This window comes from Nelumbo lutea, chromosome 1 (genome assembly GCF_056320005.1).
Source record: "Nelumbo lutea isolate HS-2025 chromosome 1, American lotus-T2T, whole genome shotgun sequence".
NCBI lineage: Eukaryota > Viridiplantae > Streptophyta > Magnoliopsida > Proteales > Nelumbonaceae > Nelumbo > Nelumbo lutea.
In genome coordinates, this window is record NC_142684.1 from 2,887,918 (window position 1) to 2,903,459 (window position 15,542).

Genomic DNA, 15,542 nt, shown 5'->3' on the forward strand with positions numbered 1-15,542 from the left:
AGCATTCATATGGGTGAAATTATCTTTTTTAAGTAAAAAAGAAAATTTTTATTAAAGAAAGCAAAATACATGGTACAACCTCCATCAGTGTCAAAAGGCACCACACTCACCAAAAACAACTCACCCACACAAAAAACAAAACAGACACAAACTGAGCAATAACAGGAACCCTACATGAAATCATCCAATTCGTCAAAAAAAATTACACAAACAGATCCCCAACATGGACAGTTATTCTTCATCAGCATAAAAATATTCCTCTCCTCCTTCCTTGTTCCAAACTTCTCCCCCATTCCCCTTAAAGATTTCAAAAAATCTCTTCCTTTCTCTTCTTCTCAAACTCCTCAACTGCCCTTCTAGCAAAAGCCTCACCTCCCAAGAAGAACAACCCCAAAGATTTGCCGACCTCTACCTCCCTATCAACAAGATTCTTTAAATCCAAGCTTCCTTGCTTCACCCTTCTGCCCTAGAATCCTACAACCCTCCACTTTTATATGTTTCCTCTTCTAGAGGGATCACCAAAGGACCTGGCTTCCTTTCCATAACCTGCAAACCCTGGCCATCCACTCCCTGAAAATCAGATCTTTGCCCGTTGGGTTTGACTCCCCTTCTTTTGTAAATCTTTTTAAGTTTATTAGTTGGCCCATCCCCAACAATATCATCTTTAAGATGCGAGAAAACCATAGTGACATGAACAAAGAGTCTTGCTCAAATATTTTGCCTTCTTCGAATCCAAAGCAACTGACTTGCAAATCTCCAGCTCCTTCCTCCTACGTCCCAAATCAACACCCAGCTTTCCAATTAACACTTCATCAACTAAAAGCTTCTCCCTGCTTTCAGGAAGCTCTAACCAATTTGGCACAACCAGAATCCGAGCCATCACCACTCCTTTTCACCTTATCTCCTTCGGTTTTGCCTTACAAATATTATTTCTCTCCACCCCATCCCTGGATCCACCCACCTCCCACGTCTCCACTCTTTGAAAACCATCCCCACCCAAATCAACACCTCCATCCCTACCCTACTTAATTGGCACAACCGAATCACCAATGAGACAAGATTCCCCCAACTTCACAGCTATCTGCTTAGATGAAGCCCCACATTCAACCACCTCATGATCACCATCAGGAGGATTAGCAAAGATCACCACTGACTAGCAAGTAGCAGAGGACCGAGCAGAGAATGTATCGGATATTTGGACATGGTACTTTTAATAGGAAAGATATCAGAATTTTGTAAAATTATCTTAAATAGAGAATGTATCAAACTTTTGGTCATTGGATTTTCAATAGGGAATATATCATAAGTTTTGAATCATTAATCTCCATTACTGCAAAAATAATCTTAAGGGATTATCTGAAAATGGATAAGTGGCTACTATTTTAATGGGGCAAGATCATCTTCAAACCAAACTCTGTGGCACCAATACCCAACCATTTTACCAAGCATATAAATCTATTTTTAGAGTAGCACTAAGAATGTTTACACACGCCACAAGAAGCCCGCACCATAATTTTCTCTATCTACAACGGATTAAAAATAATCTCTGCCTAAAATACTCGCAACGTAAAATAGGAGATAATGCACCTCCCGCCCTCCTTGCAACGTAAAAGAACATAAATATAACAAAGACAAAGCATGAATAAGGTAGCCAAAAGCAGTATTATTAAGGGGATTAAGTAAGCAAAGCAAACACAAAGGCATAATCAAAGAAAATCTGCAAGTAGCGAGAATTTAAACGACCGCAGTGACAACTAAAATAAAAACCAAAAAGCGAGAAGAGAAAGCAAAATACTGAAGAAAAAAAAAAAAAGAGGGAGCCAGATATGAGAACAGAATACCAGTCCCTCGATTTGAACTACTCTGAGCGGCGAAGCGACCTCCTCTGAAGCCGCAACTTGGAGGAACGACCTAGCCATGGCTACAGAAAACAAGGAAAGATCTCTTCAATAAATGCATGTTACCAGGCAACAAAAGATTTTGTAACAAAGATCTAAACAAGGAGGAAAACAGAGAGAGGTGTACGGACGGTTTGCCATTTCCAGCTTCCTCTGGTGCGGAGAGAAGTTCTAAGGTTGAGGAATGTAGTGAAGCTCTAGGGCTCCGCCTGTCCTGTCCGAGTCCGCTGAGGAACAACGACGATAAATCCTTAATTCGCAAGAGAGACCCCTAACCCCTTTCTTATGCATAGGCAAGCAAAAACCGCAGGGAAATTACAAAAATTATTTTAAGGAAGATTGTTACTTTGTTAGTATAATATCGAAGTATAAAAAAAGCAGGGTAAAACATAAAAAACTTCCCTTGAAGTTTCTGACAATTATAAAAACCTCTCGTTCATTTTAGCAAAATTTCCCTCTATTTTTGATAAAAGTAACAAATATCTCCCCTTTTGTCAATGATCAAAACGGAAAACGTTAAAAGATATTATATTTTTTCTTAATACCTATTTTACCCTTTCTAGAATACTGTTCATTTTCTTCCCGTTCGAACCCAGAAGTAAAGGCAGCGGCGGATCAGTGAGAACATTCAAACTGTAATACAGGGATTGAAACTGTGTATTTTACTATTAATCAAACAAAGGTTAAGAATATTTTATTTTACTATTTTTTATGAGAAATCGAGAACAGTTTTCTTTGTCAAGGGCTTAGATTCAATCATACAAGCCACAAACCAACAAGCATCCTCATTTCAATCTTGTATATGTGTCAATGATAAAGAAACATTATTGTTACTTAAATTTAAATGAGGGGGGAAACAAAGAATAACAAAATTTTAAAGATAGTCCATATAATTTTAGAGGCTTGTTTCATTAAGTAAATGCAGTGGCACGTTTCATTTCGGTAGTGTGAGAACCCCAACGAAAGAGGGACCCTCTTATTTTTTATTCCTTTGGATATAATGATGGAGTCGCCACCTAAACAATTGGGAAAATAAAAGATTTTAATTAAAAACACATCTTTTTGGTGATTTGCCCAATGGGAACCACAAGATTTGAATACAAGAGGACCAAGGTACACTATGGAAACATTGTTGGCATAGGTGACCTTATCCAACAGCGGGTGAATTGGGTATAGCTTCAAATAGAGCTGTTCATAACAAGATCTAAATCGACCAAACCGATTAATCCGGTCTGATCCAATACGAGTTGGTTGGTTTTTCTTTAGTATCAGTCGGTTTTGGGTTACAAAAAAACATAATCTGATGGTTTGGTTCGGTTTAGGCTTTTATGTGTGAAAACCGAAACCGAATCGACTTAGATATATATTATATATATAATATATTTCAGATATTATATATATATATATATATATATATATATTCGATATATTTCAGTTTTAATATATATTTGTGGAAATATATATTTATATATTTCAGTTTTATTTCAGAAATATACATATTATATATAAAATTTCTTATGTATAAAATATCAGTTTTAATCCATCAAATCATTTTTAATTTTTAGGCATTCAGCCTTTGCTTTCTTAGACTTGAATCATTTACCGTCCACACCAAGAAAATCATTCATAAAACCCACCCAAACCGACCCAACCCGATTCAAACCGACCAGGTCGTTTTTACTTAGTACTCGGTCGGTTTCGGTTTCATTTCTAGGTAAACGACCAGGTCAGGTCAGTTGGAAAAATGCTAGTAAACCGACCCAGCCCTACCCATGAACAACCCTACCTTCAAAAATGATATTGCTACAAGCAAAACAAGCCCAAAATCCTTCCCTCAAAAACTAAATCTAAGCCTTCTTATTAGTTCAACAAGATGAAGTAGAATAAAGCTTAGTTAATGGATTCAACAGCTAATCAAGATAGAGCTCTTAATTATTAACTTCATTGCTAAGTCAAGAGTTGTAGCTACAAGAAACAAATGAACATTATAATAGCATTAGTTGTACGGGTTATCAGTTAAACGAATATAACACAATAACGGCAAATAACTACTAGTGAGAACTAACAAGATAGCAACTGAAAATATATATACCAATCAAATGTATAGACTGCTATTAGGTTAGTAGTGGTGCAATTAAATAAATAATACACTTAATGTATACAAATTCAAAATATAAATAGCAACTAAAAGTAAATTGATAGAAAAGTAAATGACAATTGTACTAGTGGTGTGTGCCAAGATTAGCACTTGGAGAGAGGACCAACCACTATTAGGTTGTTAAGAGATGGACTAGTAATAAGAAGGTAGTTGTGAGAAAAACAAGCTACTCAAGCAATATCAACTTGAGATTAGAGCAGTTGTTAGAGTACTACTAGAATCCCAAGGACAAATCTAACTATTGAAAGTAAATGATATAAATGAATAATAAAAGTAAACAACTGTAAATGTAAATGTGAAGTAGTTAGAATAAATGACTAGCAGTTGGAAGATGTTAATAAGAAACAAAGCCCAAATTGTTCAACCATTTAGTTAGTGTAATTAGTAAAGTTAGTGAGGCTAGTAGCACAAGAACTGCACTATGAAATCTATATCTTGCATATATAAAGAAAGTAAACAAAATAAAGTGCAAGCTCTACAACATAATTAGATGTTCAAGTTTTGTAGTTGTGTAGAGATGTTAGTAAAGTAAGTAACAAATAAACTACAAGAACTTGAAGAAAATAAAAAATACACAAAAGGTACAAGGCAACGGATTTTTATAAGTACCTCAACTTGGTCAACCCATCATAAATCAAAGGTAGACCTTATCGGGTTAAACCAATTATTTGTTAATTATTTACAAAATCATAAACAATTCAAGAGTTGGAACCTTCCTAGAATAATAATATTTAAGAATACTCTATGAGGATAATTAAGAACACATGCATTAATTAGCTAGATGCACAAGGGCAAAATGGGCAAAGTGGAAAGAATGAGAAAACTCTAGAAGACAACCATAAAGACTATAAATAGGGCCCCATACCCATATGCCGACCCATTAATAACCCAATATCCATTAACACTACATATACATCGGATCTATGATCGGGGAGGGTGTCAGCACCCAATTTTTGCTTAGTGCTCTACATACCTAATTTGTATTTCACGATCTATGATCGTGATTTGGCCTCTCAAGTGCTCAATGACCTTTAATAGCATCAGTTGGCCCTCTCCATGTTATTGGCATGTGTCATTTATGAAGCCTAAGAAGGTTTCCCTCATGCCAGACTTGGACTCCTCCATGTCCTCCTTCGTCTCATTGATGGCCTCCTTAACTTTGGCCAATTGCACTTCCTAGCTAGCGCTTGATCCATGGATGCTTCCATAGATTTGGCCTTACTCTTCTTCTTGTTTTGCTCCACCCTTAGGATGTCCAACACCTCAAAAGGCACGTCCTTTCTGTCTTTAGACATTTGCCTTGCTAGTAGAGACTGTAGAGGTTCTGATACCACTTGTCATGTGCTTAGTCTCCCTTTTAGCCACATACGGCCTTGCGGTTGCACTCCTTGCTTGCACAAGTCAGCCAAACTCCTTGAGCACATCTTTGGCTCTTGGACCAAGAGGCCCACTCACAACTCTCACACAAAAGGCAAAGCTAAAAGGCATAAACAGATAGAGAAACTCACAAGGGTTTAGTTCAAAAGCATTCTTTATTAGCTCAATGATAAAGGTACAAAACTAACTCTTGGACTCCTTCGATACATTGGCAAAATGGGGGAGGGTTCCTATTTATAGGCACTCCCACCTCCTATGGGGCACAATCCTAACCATTCATTTCCCACCTTCTTACCCTAGCCATTGGATTGCGCCTCCTTATCCTAGCCACACATTTTCACCTCCTTATATTAACCACATGTTCCACCTCCTCAAGTGGAACCTTCTAGGCATCTTCCTAGAAAATTCCTTCATTGGGCATTTACGAAGATAAGCCTAGCATATTTTAGACCCAAGACTACTCTACATTATTCTACAACATTCTACACAATACAAGAAGACTCAAGATGACTCTAGAAAGTTTTGTAGAGATAGAACTCCATATTCTTCAAGATGGCATTAGAATGTTCTAAAATACCTTGGGCATGACTAGAAATCTCTACAAAGCCCATGAAACCTCTAGCCTTCAACTTCTTTGTAGCTCTATTCAAACGGGTTGTGACACCTTGCTCTCTTAGGCATTTTATAAGGGAACAAAGAAGAGAGAATCAAGGGGCCTTATCTAGAAAGGCTTAAGAGGAGAGAGAAGTTGAACCTAGACAATAGGGCATATAGATTCATCCAAAAAAGAGAATAAATAAAAAAGAAAAAGCAAGAAAACAACAAAAAGAAACCCTAGAAGTCTTCCCCATTCAATTTGAACAAAAGAAAGCCCTAAAATCCTTTTGGCCATTAGATTTGAACAGAGAAAAACCCTAGAAGCTCTCATCCATTCGATTCAACAAAAAGAAAAACCCTAGAACTCCTATCCCTCTCTCTTAACTGAACCCCTCCCCCTTGTGGCCCAGCAGAACCCTCAACCTCCTCTTTCCCCATTTGGTTTTTGAGAATAAAAGAAGAACCTCTTCTCCTTCCTCCTTTCTCTACCCAACCAAACCATAGTTCCTCTCTTACTCTCACCACTAAAAGTCTAGAACCCCATTCTCCCCCACTCATCTCCATTTGGTTATGTGATGCCAAACTTTCTCCCCTTCCATCCTCATTCAACCCAAAATGAAGAAAAAGCCCAAGAGAGCACTTCAACCATGTGAAAGCAACCGAACTAGCTTCACCCCACTCATCCCAAGAAAGAAGAAAGAAGAAGAAGAAGAAGAAGGGAAAGTGAGGCAGGTTTGAACCAATCCAAGAAGAAAATGAGCAAGGAAGAAGGGATCAAGTTCAGCTTCAACGGTAAAGACATCTCTCACTATATTTTTCCTATTTTTGGGTTGTGTGAGAGATTGGAAAGCAAGAGGAAAGTCTCATTCCACTCGAGTTTTTAGGATTGTCAAAGCCTCCTTGTCCTCATAATCCATTTGACTAAATGCCACAATCACAAAAAGGGTGCTCACTACTAGCCAATATCCTCAATTTCGATCTCCTCCAAGCTTTCGATGAACGCAGTCTTTGGTGGACCAACTTTCAAGCTTTCAATAATTTCAAGGTAACATAGACTGAAAAGGTGCATGGTTGAAAAATAGAGGAAATCAAAAGGGGATGGCTGAAAAATAAAAAATAAAAACATAAGAAGGGAGATAGAGAAATAATATAAAAATAAAATTATATAATAATGAAAGAGACTTTAAATAAAGGGGTTTCTTCGGTCAGCTCCCCCTCAAAAATCGAAATTTTGATCGGGGACATACGGAAATTGAAATCAATGCCATCCCCACTCAATAAATCCAAAATTTGTTTCGGCTCCTCCCCCCCCCCGCGTCATCAGACCCATTATACCCCTCCACCCCAACAACATTTTTCATCATCTTCTTTCTCATTTCAAAGCTACAACATCCTCACCATTTCTCAGATCCGTTACTCATAGATCACCCTCTTCTTTGTTTCTCAGAGGCAAAAGCTAAAGCATCTTCCCATCATCTTCTTGCCCACTTCGTTTCTCAGAGGCGAAAGCTAAAGCATCTTCCGATCGTCTTCTTGCTCACCGGTCTTCTCAAATCCATTACTCACAGATCACCGGAGCTCTACAGATCACCTTCTTCTCCGTTTCTTAGAGGTGAAAGCTAAAGCATCTTCCCATCGTCTTCTTGTTCACTGGTCTTCTTCCTCATTTTGAACCTACAACATTCACCCTCTTCTCTGTTTGTCAGAGTCGTTAATCACTGGATCACTGGTCTTATTCCTCATTTCGAACCTACAACATTCACCCTCTTCTCGATTTCCCAGAGCTGACATCTTCCCATCATCTTCTTCCTCATTTCAAACCTACAACATTCACCCTCTTCTCCGTTTCTAAGAGCCAAAAGGTACAACTTCTTCTCATCATCTTCTTCCTCATTTCGAACCTACAACATTCACCCTCTTCTCCATTTCTCAAAGCCGTTAATCACCGGATCACCAGAGCTCTATGAAAAGCTATAGTGTCTTTTCATCGTCTTCTTCCTCATTTCGAACCTACACCCTGTTCTCCATTTTTAGAGGCTTTTTACAGAGTTGTTAATCATCGGATCATCGGAGCTAATTTCTCAGAGTCATTTTATCGTCAAGGGTTCATCTCTCACTACCGAAGCTACAACGTCTTCCCCATTTTTCAGAGTCGTTAATCACCGGAGCTTCGATTCTTCATCTCTCATCACCGAAGCTACAGTGTGTTTCCCATTTCAATGCTACAATGTCTTCCCCATTTTTAGAGCCGTTAATCACTAGAGCTTCATCTCCCATCACCGGAGCAACAACGTCTTCCCCATTTTTTAGAGCCATTAATCACTGAAGCTTCATCTCTCCTCACCTGTTCCGTTGCTTTGAGTGCAGTAAGCATCTAGTTGTGTCTGCATTTTGCACAATTCATTTATTTTGGTTTTGATGATTTCTTGGTTTGTTGTTGGGAGTTGATTTCTTGGTTTTGTTGAGTGCTAATTGATTTTTGTCATTCTTTATATGAAATTTAAATGGTACTATGTTTTGTTTGTTACTTGTGCTAGCAATAAGCTATTAAATTCCCAACAAAAAAAATGTCAGGTGACAAAGTTGGGACTAGGTGCTCCACGAAACGATTTAGGGAGATGCTGCAGAGTTTGTCTCTAAGTTTAGAGCACAAGAGAAGGCTCCAAGAGACTCCCTTTAGATGTTTCTTGGATCTGCCATAGGTGATTGTAGAGATGGCCCTATTGAGTTATTTAGTGAAATTATGTGACTCGACTAGCTAGTACTTTATAGTTTGAGAAAGGACTGTGAAATTCAGCAAGGCTGGTGTTACCCTGATAACGGGTCTTGGCTTGTTAGGTAGTACAATTTCCCTATCAGAAGGTGTTGCTGATAGTGGATTATTACAAAGATCTTTTGGCTTTGATCAAAATCACTCTGCCTCTATAGAGTTGGATCTGGTGTGGCATAAACTAAAGAAGATTGTACTATTAGATGGTGAGGAGTACATTGAGGAGGTGATGAAGTTGATTATTTTGTTCTCATTCGGTTGTGTGTTGTTCTCCAAGGCAGTTCGATGGTGAGCTCCTTCTAGGCTGGATACGTTGACGATTTACAACGTACCGATGATTATGCCTGGGGTAAATGTATACATCAATTCTTGGCTGGTGGTCTTGATTAGTTTGTTTCTGGTTGTGGTACTGGATCAAGTAGAGGCTCATCCTCGTATAGCGGCTGCCTATTTGGATGCAGCGCTGTGTTGATGGTTAGTGTAAATGACATTCATTTTTTTATTTATTCTTTATGTTATTCTCATTTAATTGATGATCGCTTATTGGTTGATTTCTTTTTTGTAGGCATGGCTTTACGAGCACACAATGCTATTCATTCCTTTAGTTCTTGATGCCAATCCTCTTTTGTTTAAGTGGGGGAATATGGGGTACTAGTGGAAGTTGAAGAGGGCTGATTTGTTGAAAAAAGCTAGGTCAGAAATGGTTCTCACTTTGTTCCTCTACTTATGGTGTTTGTAGTTTTGGTGAAAACTAAAGATTTCATATGGATTTATAAATTTATTACAAGTTATTGAGGTTTTGAACCCTACTAACGAGGAGATGTCCTTAGTAGATGTTCGGTTGGAGGGTTATGTAGGTTGAATTAATGATATTATTATTTTTTTTCTTTACAATGGAGTCATTTATGTGATCTAAGTATATGGTAGTTATTAACCTTTAGTGTTCATATGTTGTTTGTGGACCGAGGGGGCCATAGTGTGGGTGAGGAACCATTTTCTAATGGAGAGGATGCTGGTCACGGGTGGCGTTGGCCTAGACAAAAGGTATGATTAGTGTAGCATACATGTTTTGATTTATATACAAGTTGAGTTACTGCTAATGTTGGGATTTGTTAAATTGCTTCTAACTTGATTTTTCAGGAATTTTGCAAATCTTGCATGGAATCTATGGAATATCAAATTCTTTGTATGGAGGCCAGAGTATGCCTGGACAAGAAAGCAGAATGAGGCACTTCATGATGAAGTGAATAGGCTTCGTAGAATGATGAGAAATAATGAGTTGGAACTTGATACATCACCATTTAGTGAGGGGCGGGCAGGTTTGGCAAATTACGTGCCAAATGGTGATGATTTTGGTGCAGACTTGCCTGTTGGAGTTGCATACGACACCATGGGGGTAGAGCAAACTCCTAAAAGGACTAGCATTGCAGCCCTATCTTGCGAGATTATTAATGTCTCTCTCTCCATTGCCAAAACCTACAAATGTAAGTTTCCACAGGAAAGGAGAGAGCGAAAGCAAAGCAGCATGGTGGTGTTGCCCTACATAGCTCCTGGGCAACAAGGGAAGGTAGCGAAAGAGTTTGTCATTGCTGTAGGTCCAAAAGAGAAGTGAAGGGGAAGGGGAAGTGATAACTGTTGGTGTTGTCTCGATATTGTTTGTAGGGTTGTTTTGGTTTGATTTGCTTTTCTTAGTAGTTTAGTGACTAGTGGAATATTTGTTGTAGTCAGTAGATGCACGATCATTGTGAAATTCTTTCAAGATGAAGGACTTGGTCCCAAAGGAGGACATGAAAGTTGTGAAATGGTTATTGAAGAACCACAAGAGAGGGCAAGTGTACATGACTGTATAGTAGATTGTGTCTATTTAAGTGATTTTTTTTCAAACTAGATTTTGTTTGTATCATTATTTTTTTCTTGTATAATGAGGTTGATTAATGGTTATGATAGTGAATAATTGGTATGGAGCGATGGTGTTGCATTTTTTACCCCGAATTGTCTGTTGCCCCTCTTCGACTCGAAAGCATGGGTGTACGATGAGGTATTAGTTTGGTTTAGGGGAGTGTTGCATGTTGTATAAGGCTAATTGGCAATGTGGCTGATTTGGCGTGTGTGGTTGTGTAGGTCATTGATGAGTATGGGTTTTTGCTGATGGTAAGAAACACCAACACCATCAAGATATGTTGTGTGTCTTCGATTGCATCGATATGGGTTGTTAATTCTAATATGACCGAAATCCATATGCTCGTGATGCATTTTGTGATATAATCCCAACGCTATTTGTTTGTAATGCAGTTGTATTTATTGAATTTCTACCACGATGTTCTGTATCAGTGGTTGAAGCCCAATGAAATATTGATGTGCAATAAGGTTTTAATACCTTTATCCACTGGCTCACACTGATAGCTACTAGTGGTGAATATGTTGGACCAAAAAATCGAAGCCTATAGTTCCTTAAACAGTAGCCTCCACGATGCTTATGCAATATCCATGGTATGTATCATGAGTTGATTTTTACACTATTAATTGGGTATAAGATAATGAGTTAGATTGCTTATGTTTTGTTCAATTTTACAATATCTGGTAGCAAACAAGTTTGAGAGAAAAACTAGCACCATTTGTTCCCGGGATCATCGGTTGACCGTTTGAATTCAAGGAGTCAACCCCCCAACAGATTAGGTATGTGTTATATGTTCAACGCTTAGGTGTAGGTGTACTTGTATGATAGTTATTGAGTAAAAATGGACGTATCTTTTGTGCAGTTGTAGCGAGTGTAGGGCGTTTGTTATGAAGTACATGGATTGCATCTCCCGGGGTTTAGATTTTGACTTTGATCCAGTGAGTACATGTGAATTCTATTTGCTAGCACATACCTAAATGTCTCGTGTTAGTACTAACATTTAGTACCTTTGTTGTAGGGAAATATCGATGTTATTAGGTGGCAGTCTGGCAGATAGGGGCTCAACTCATTCGGAACCATATCCCATGAATTGCACATGTTATGAGGATGATTGGAAACCATTTTATTTTTTCTCTCTCATCTTACCAGTTTGAACATATATTAACAATTTAAATTTTTGTACAGAGCTGATTGATAAACTCTAACTACATAAATTTACAGATGAATGGCTTAATGTAATGCAAAAAGAATTTTTTTTATATTGCCTGGTGAAACCTTATCTCCAAAGTAGTGTTGTCCCATTGTGTGTGTTGAGTGACTTGTGATCAAATTTTTGCTCAAAATGTAGCGTCACAAAGCAATGTGAAGTAACAATCAGGAGTGACCGGTGGGTGGCCATCGAACCCCTCCATACCCATCGGAGTGGCTTTTGATGATTCTGCCATTTCCGAGAAGCTGTCCTGGAGGGGTGCGCGGAGTATACGAGCAACGGAACCACCTTCGTGGGGGTAGGGAGAGGTCCCCTAAACATCCCTAGATGAGGCGGAGATGCCCCGAGCCAATGGGGAAGGTCGATAGTGGGAAATAGTGCTTTTGCAGAACCATCATTTCACTTCGTCGGCCTGGGCCGTCGGGCCGATGGACGACCTAAAGGTGACGGGATGCTCAGTGGGTGAGTGATAGTAGGGGAGAGTGGGTTTGGTGGCCATCACACTCCTCTACACCCGTCGGAGCAGCCTCCAGGTGATTCTACCATTTCTGAGAAGCGATCCCAGAGGGGGGCGCGGGGGTAGACGGGCAGCGAAACCACCTCCATGGGGTGGGGAGAGGTCCCTTGGACGTCCCCAGAGGACGCGGAGATGCCCCAGGCCAATGGGGAAGTCCGACGGTGGAAAATAATGCTTTTGCATAACCACTGTTTCCCACCATTGGCTCGGGTCGTAGGGCCGATGGGCGATTGGAAGGTGTCGGGATGCTCAGTGGGTGAGTGGTAGTAGGGAGAGTGGGTTTGGTGGCCATCGCAGCCCTTCACACCCGCCGGAGTGGCCTTCGGGTGATTCTGCCATTTTCCAGAAGTGGTCCCAGAGGGGGGGGGGCGCGGGGGTAGACGGGCGGCAAAACCACCTCCAAGGGGTGGGGAGAGGTCCCTTGGACATCCCCAGAGGAGGCGGAGATGCCCTAGGCCAACGTGGAAGGCCGGTAGTGGGAAACTATTTCCTACTATCGGGCCGATGTGCGATTAGAAGGTGTTGTCGTGTTAGAATGCTCGGTGGTTGAGTGGAAGTAAGGGGGTGTGGGTTTGGTGACCATCGCACCCCTCCACACCCGTCGGAGCGGGCTCTTGGTGATTCTGCCATTTTCTTGAAGCAATCCCAAAGGGGGGGCTCAGGGGTAGACGAGCGGCGGAACCACCTCTACGGGGTGGGGATAGGTCCTCTAGACATCCCCAGAGGAGGTGGAGATGCCCCGGGCCAACGGGGAAGGCCGACGGTAGGAAGCGATGCTTTTGCAGAACCACCATTTCCCACTGTCAGCCCAACCCGCCGGGCTGATTGGCGATCAGATGGTTTCAGGATGCTCGATGGGTGAATGGCAGTAGGGAGGAGTGGGTTTGGTGGCCTTTGCACCCCTCTGCACCCGTTGGAGTGGCCTCCAGGTGATTCTGCCATTTCCCAAAAGCGGTCTTGGAGTGGGGGCGTGGGGGTAGACGGGCGGCGGAACCATCTCCACAGGGTGGGGAGAGGTCCCCTGGGTGCCCCCAAAGGAGGCGGAGATGCCCCGGGCCAAGTATCAAAAGTGCGAGTAAGTATTATAAGTACACAACTATTGTCATTGAAATTTCCAAATAGCGATGATACAACTACTAACATTAAAATTTCCAGATAGATACTAAACATAAGGGTGAGGTAGGGTGCGGTAAGGACAATACATCTACTAATCAATATTTATGGCTAATAGATATGATTAGTTCCTTCGTTGTACCAAAAGCACCGATGGCAACCACGTGGGCCATTACCCTTACATTACAGATTGTTGCTCGATACATTGCTTTCGGCCCACGTTCTCATCTTTGTGACTTTGCGTCCAAGTTCCAAATTCTACTGGCGCAAAGTGAAATTCTCTTGCACCAAAGCGTCCACGTCTTTCTGTAGGATCTAGCTCTGCCTAAGAGAGTTGCGGTATTTTAGGTATGTGATATTCACCACACAGACGTGGTGGGCTTCTCTGATATGGTGAATTCCTATAGCAGCCGTTGTTTGTATGCTAGCTCTTGGCGATGGATGAAGTTCGTCGGTAAATGATACCTCGTGACCACACATGTTGAAGGCCATGGTTGCTTGATAGCGACCATTTCCAAAACTCACGATCCATTCTACATCTTGTGCGTTCAATTCGCGAAGGATCAAGTTAAGCAACTCCCTTTGTGGAATAACTATAGTGGTAACGTTATTCTACTCCATCGTGGACTTGAAAAATCGAGTATAATTTGGTTAGAATGTGAAGTGTGTTAACCAGACTGACATTTTCCACCCCATTTATAGATGTTTTAAGAGTCTGGGCTATCTTTCGACGGGTCACCGCACTTACCGATTGACATGCATCACGGTGCAGTGCTCCTCCTTTACATCAGATTACCCATTGGTCATTGGGCTACAACTCATACTACCGATATCCTTTACAATCAAGTGGCCATTGGTCATTGGCATGCACCACCCTCCCATTGATTCTATGCCACCTTGGACCCTATGCATAGGCGGCCAAGTCATGGGCCAAGCACTATATAAGTCTGCTTTATACTTCTAGCCTATGGTGATGTCTGTCAACGGGTCACCGCATTGACCGATTGACATGCATCACGTTGCAGTGCTCCTCCTTTATGTCAGATTGCCCCTTGGTTGTTGGGCTACAACTCGTACCGCCGATATCCTTTACACCTGAGTGGCCATTGGTCATTGACTTGCACCGCCCTCTCGTTGATTCTATGCCGCCTTGGACCACGTGCATGGGCGACCAAGTCATGGGTCAAGCACTACATAAGTCTGCCCTATACCTCCAGCCTATGGTGATGTTTGTTGATGGGTCACCGCACTGATCGATTGACATGCATCACACTGCAGTGCTCTTCCTTTACATCGGATTGACCCTTGGTCGTTGGGTTGTAACTCGTATCGCCAATATCCTTTACACTCGAGTGGCCATTGGTCATTGACTTGCACTGCCATTCCATCAATTCTATTTCGCCTTGGACCCTATGCATGGACGGCCAAGTCATGGGCCAAGCACCACATAGGTCTGGCCTATACCTTCAGCCTATGGTGATGTCTATCGAAGGGTCACTGCATTGATTGATTGACATGCATCATGTTGCAGAGCTCCTCCTTTGCATCTGATTACCCCTTGGTCGTTGGGCTGCACCTCGTATTGCCATACTCCACACATCTTCTATTCCTCTCATTTAAACCCCACCCCCCATCAAAAGTAGTTATCTCATAAGCACCAACCCCCACCACCAAGGTTGTTGGCGGTCCACATATCCTTCAACTAATACACATTATTGTGTTCGTTCTTCTTCTAAATGTTTTCTTCCTCCATTTTATCTTTGCACCAATAATGATCTCTATCTTTTTTTGTAGGTGTGCCTTTCATTCACAAACACATATGGACCTCGGGGCAGATAAGTCAATCTTATGCATTTGCAACTTTAACGGCGAATCAGTTGGCATCACTACAAACGAGAGCACAAAATTATATTCATTCGTATAGAACATTTGTAGTCCTTTTGGGATCAACCCACGCGACGCGAAGATATATTACACAATCCAGTGCGAGGAGAGACACATCCTA

At 41.0% G+C, this 15,542-nt stretch overlaps 1 protein-coding gene across 1 annotated transcript in view; it reads right to left on the reverse strand.

Moving 5' to 3' along the window:
• LOC148873218 (eukaryotic translation initiation factor 3 subunit H) overlaps positions 1 to 2,397 on the reverse strand; it is a 29,918-nt gene extending 27,521 nt beyond the window's left edge. Inside the window, exons 1-2 of the mRNA XM_088963641.1 lie at positions 2,030 to 2,397; positions 1,842 to 1,921 (exon numbers count right to left, since the gene is read on the reverse strand). Of these exons, the coding sequence (XP_088819767.1) occupies positions 1,842 to 1,921; positions 2,030 to 2,039 (90 nt within the window). The 5' untranslated portion in view covers positions 2,040 to 2,397. The remainder of the gene's footprint in view (positions 1 to 1,841; positions 1,922 to 2,029) is intronic.
• Positions 2,398 to 15,542: the final 13,145 nt, after the last annotated feature.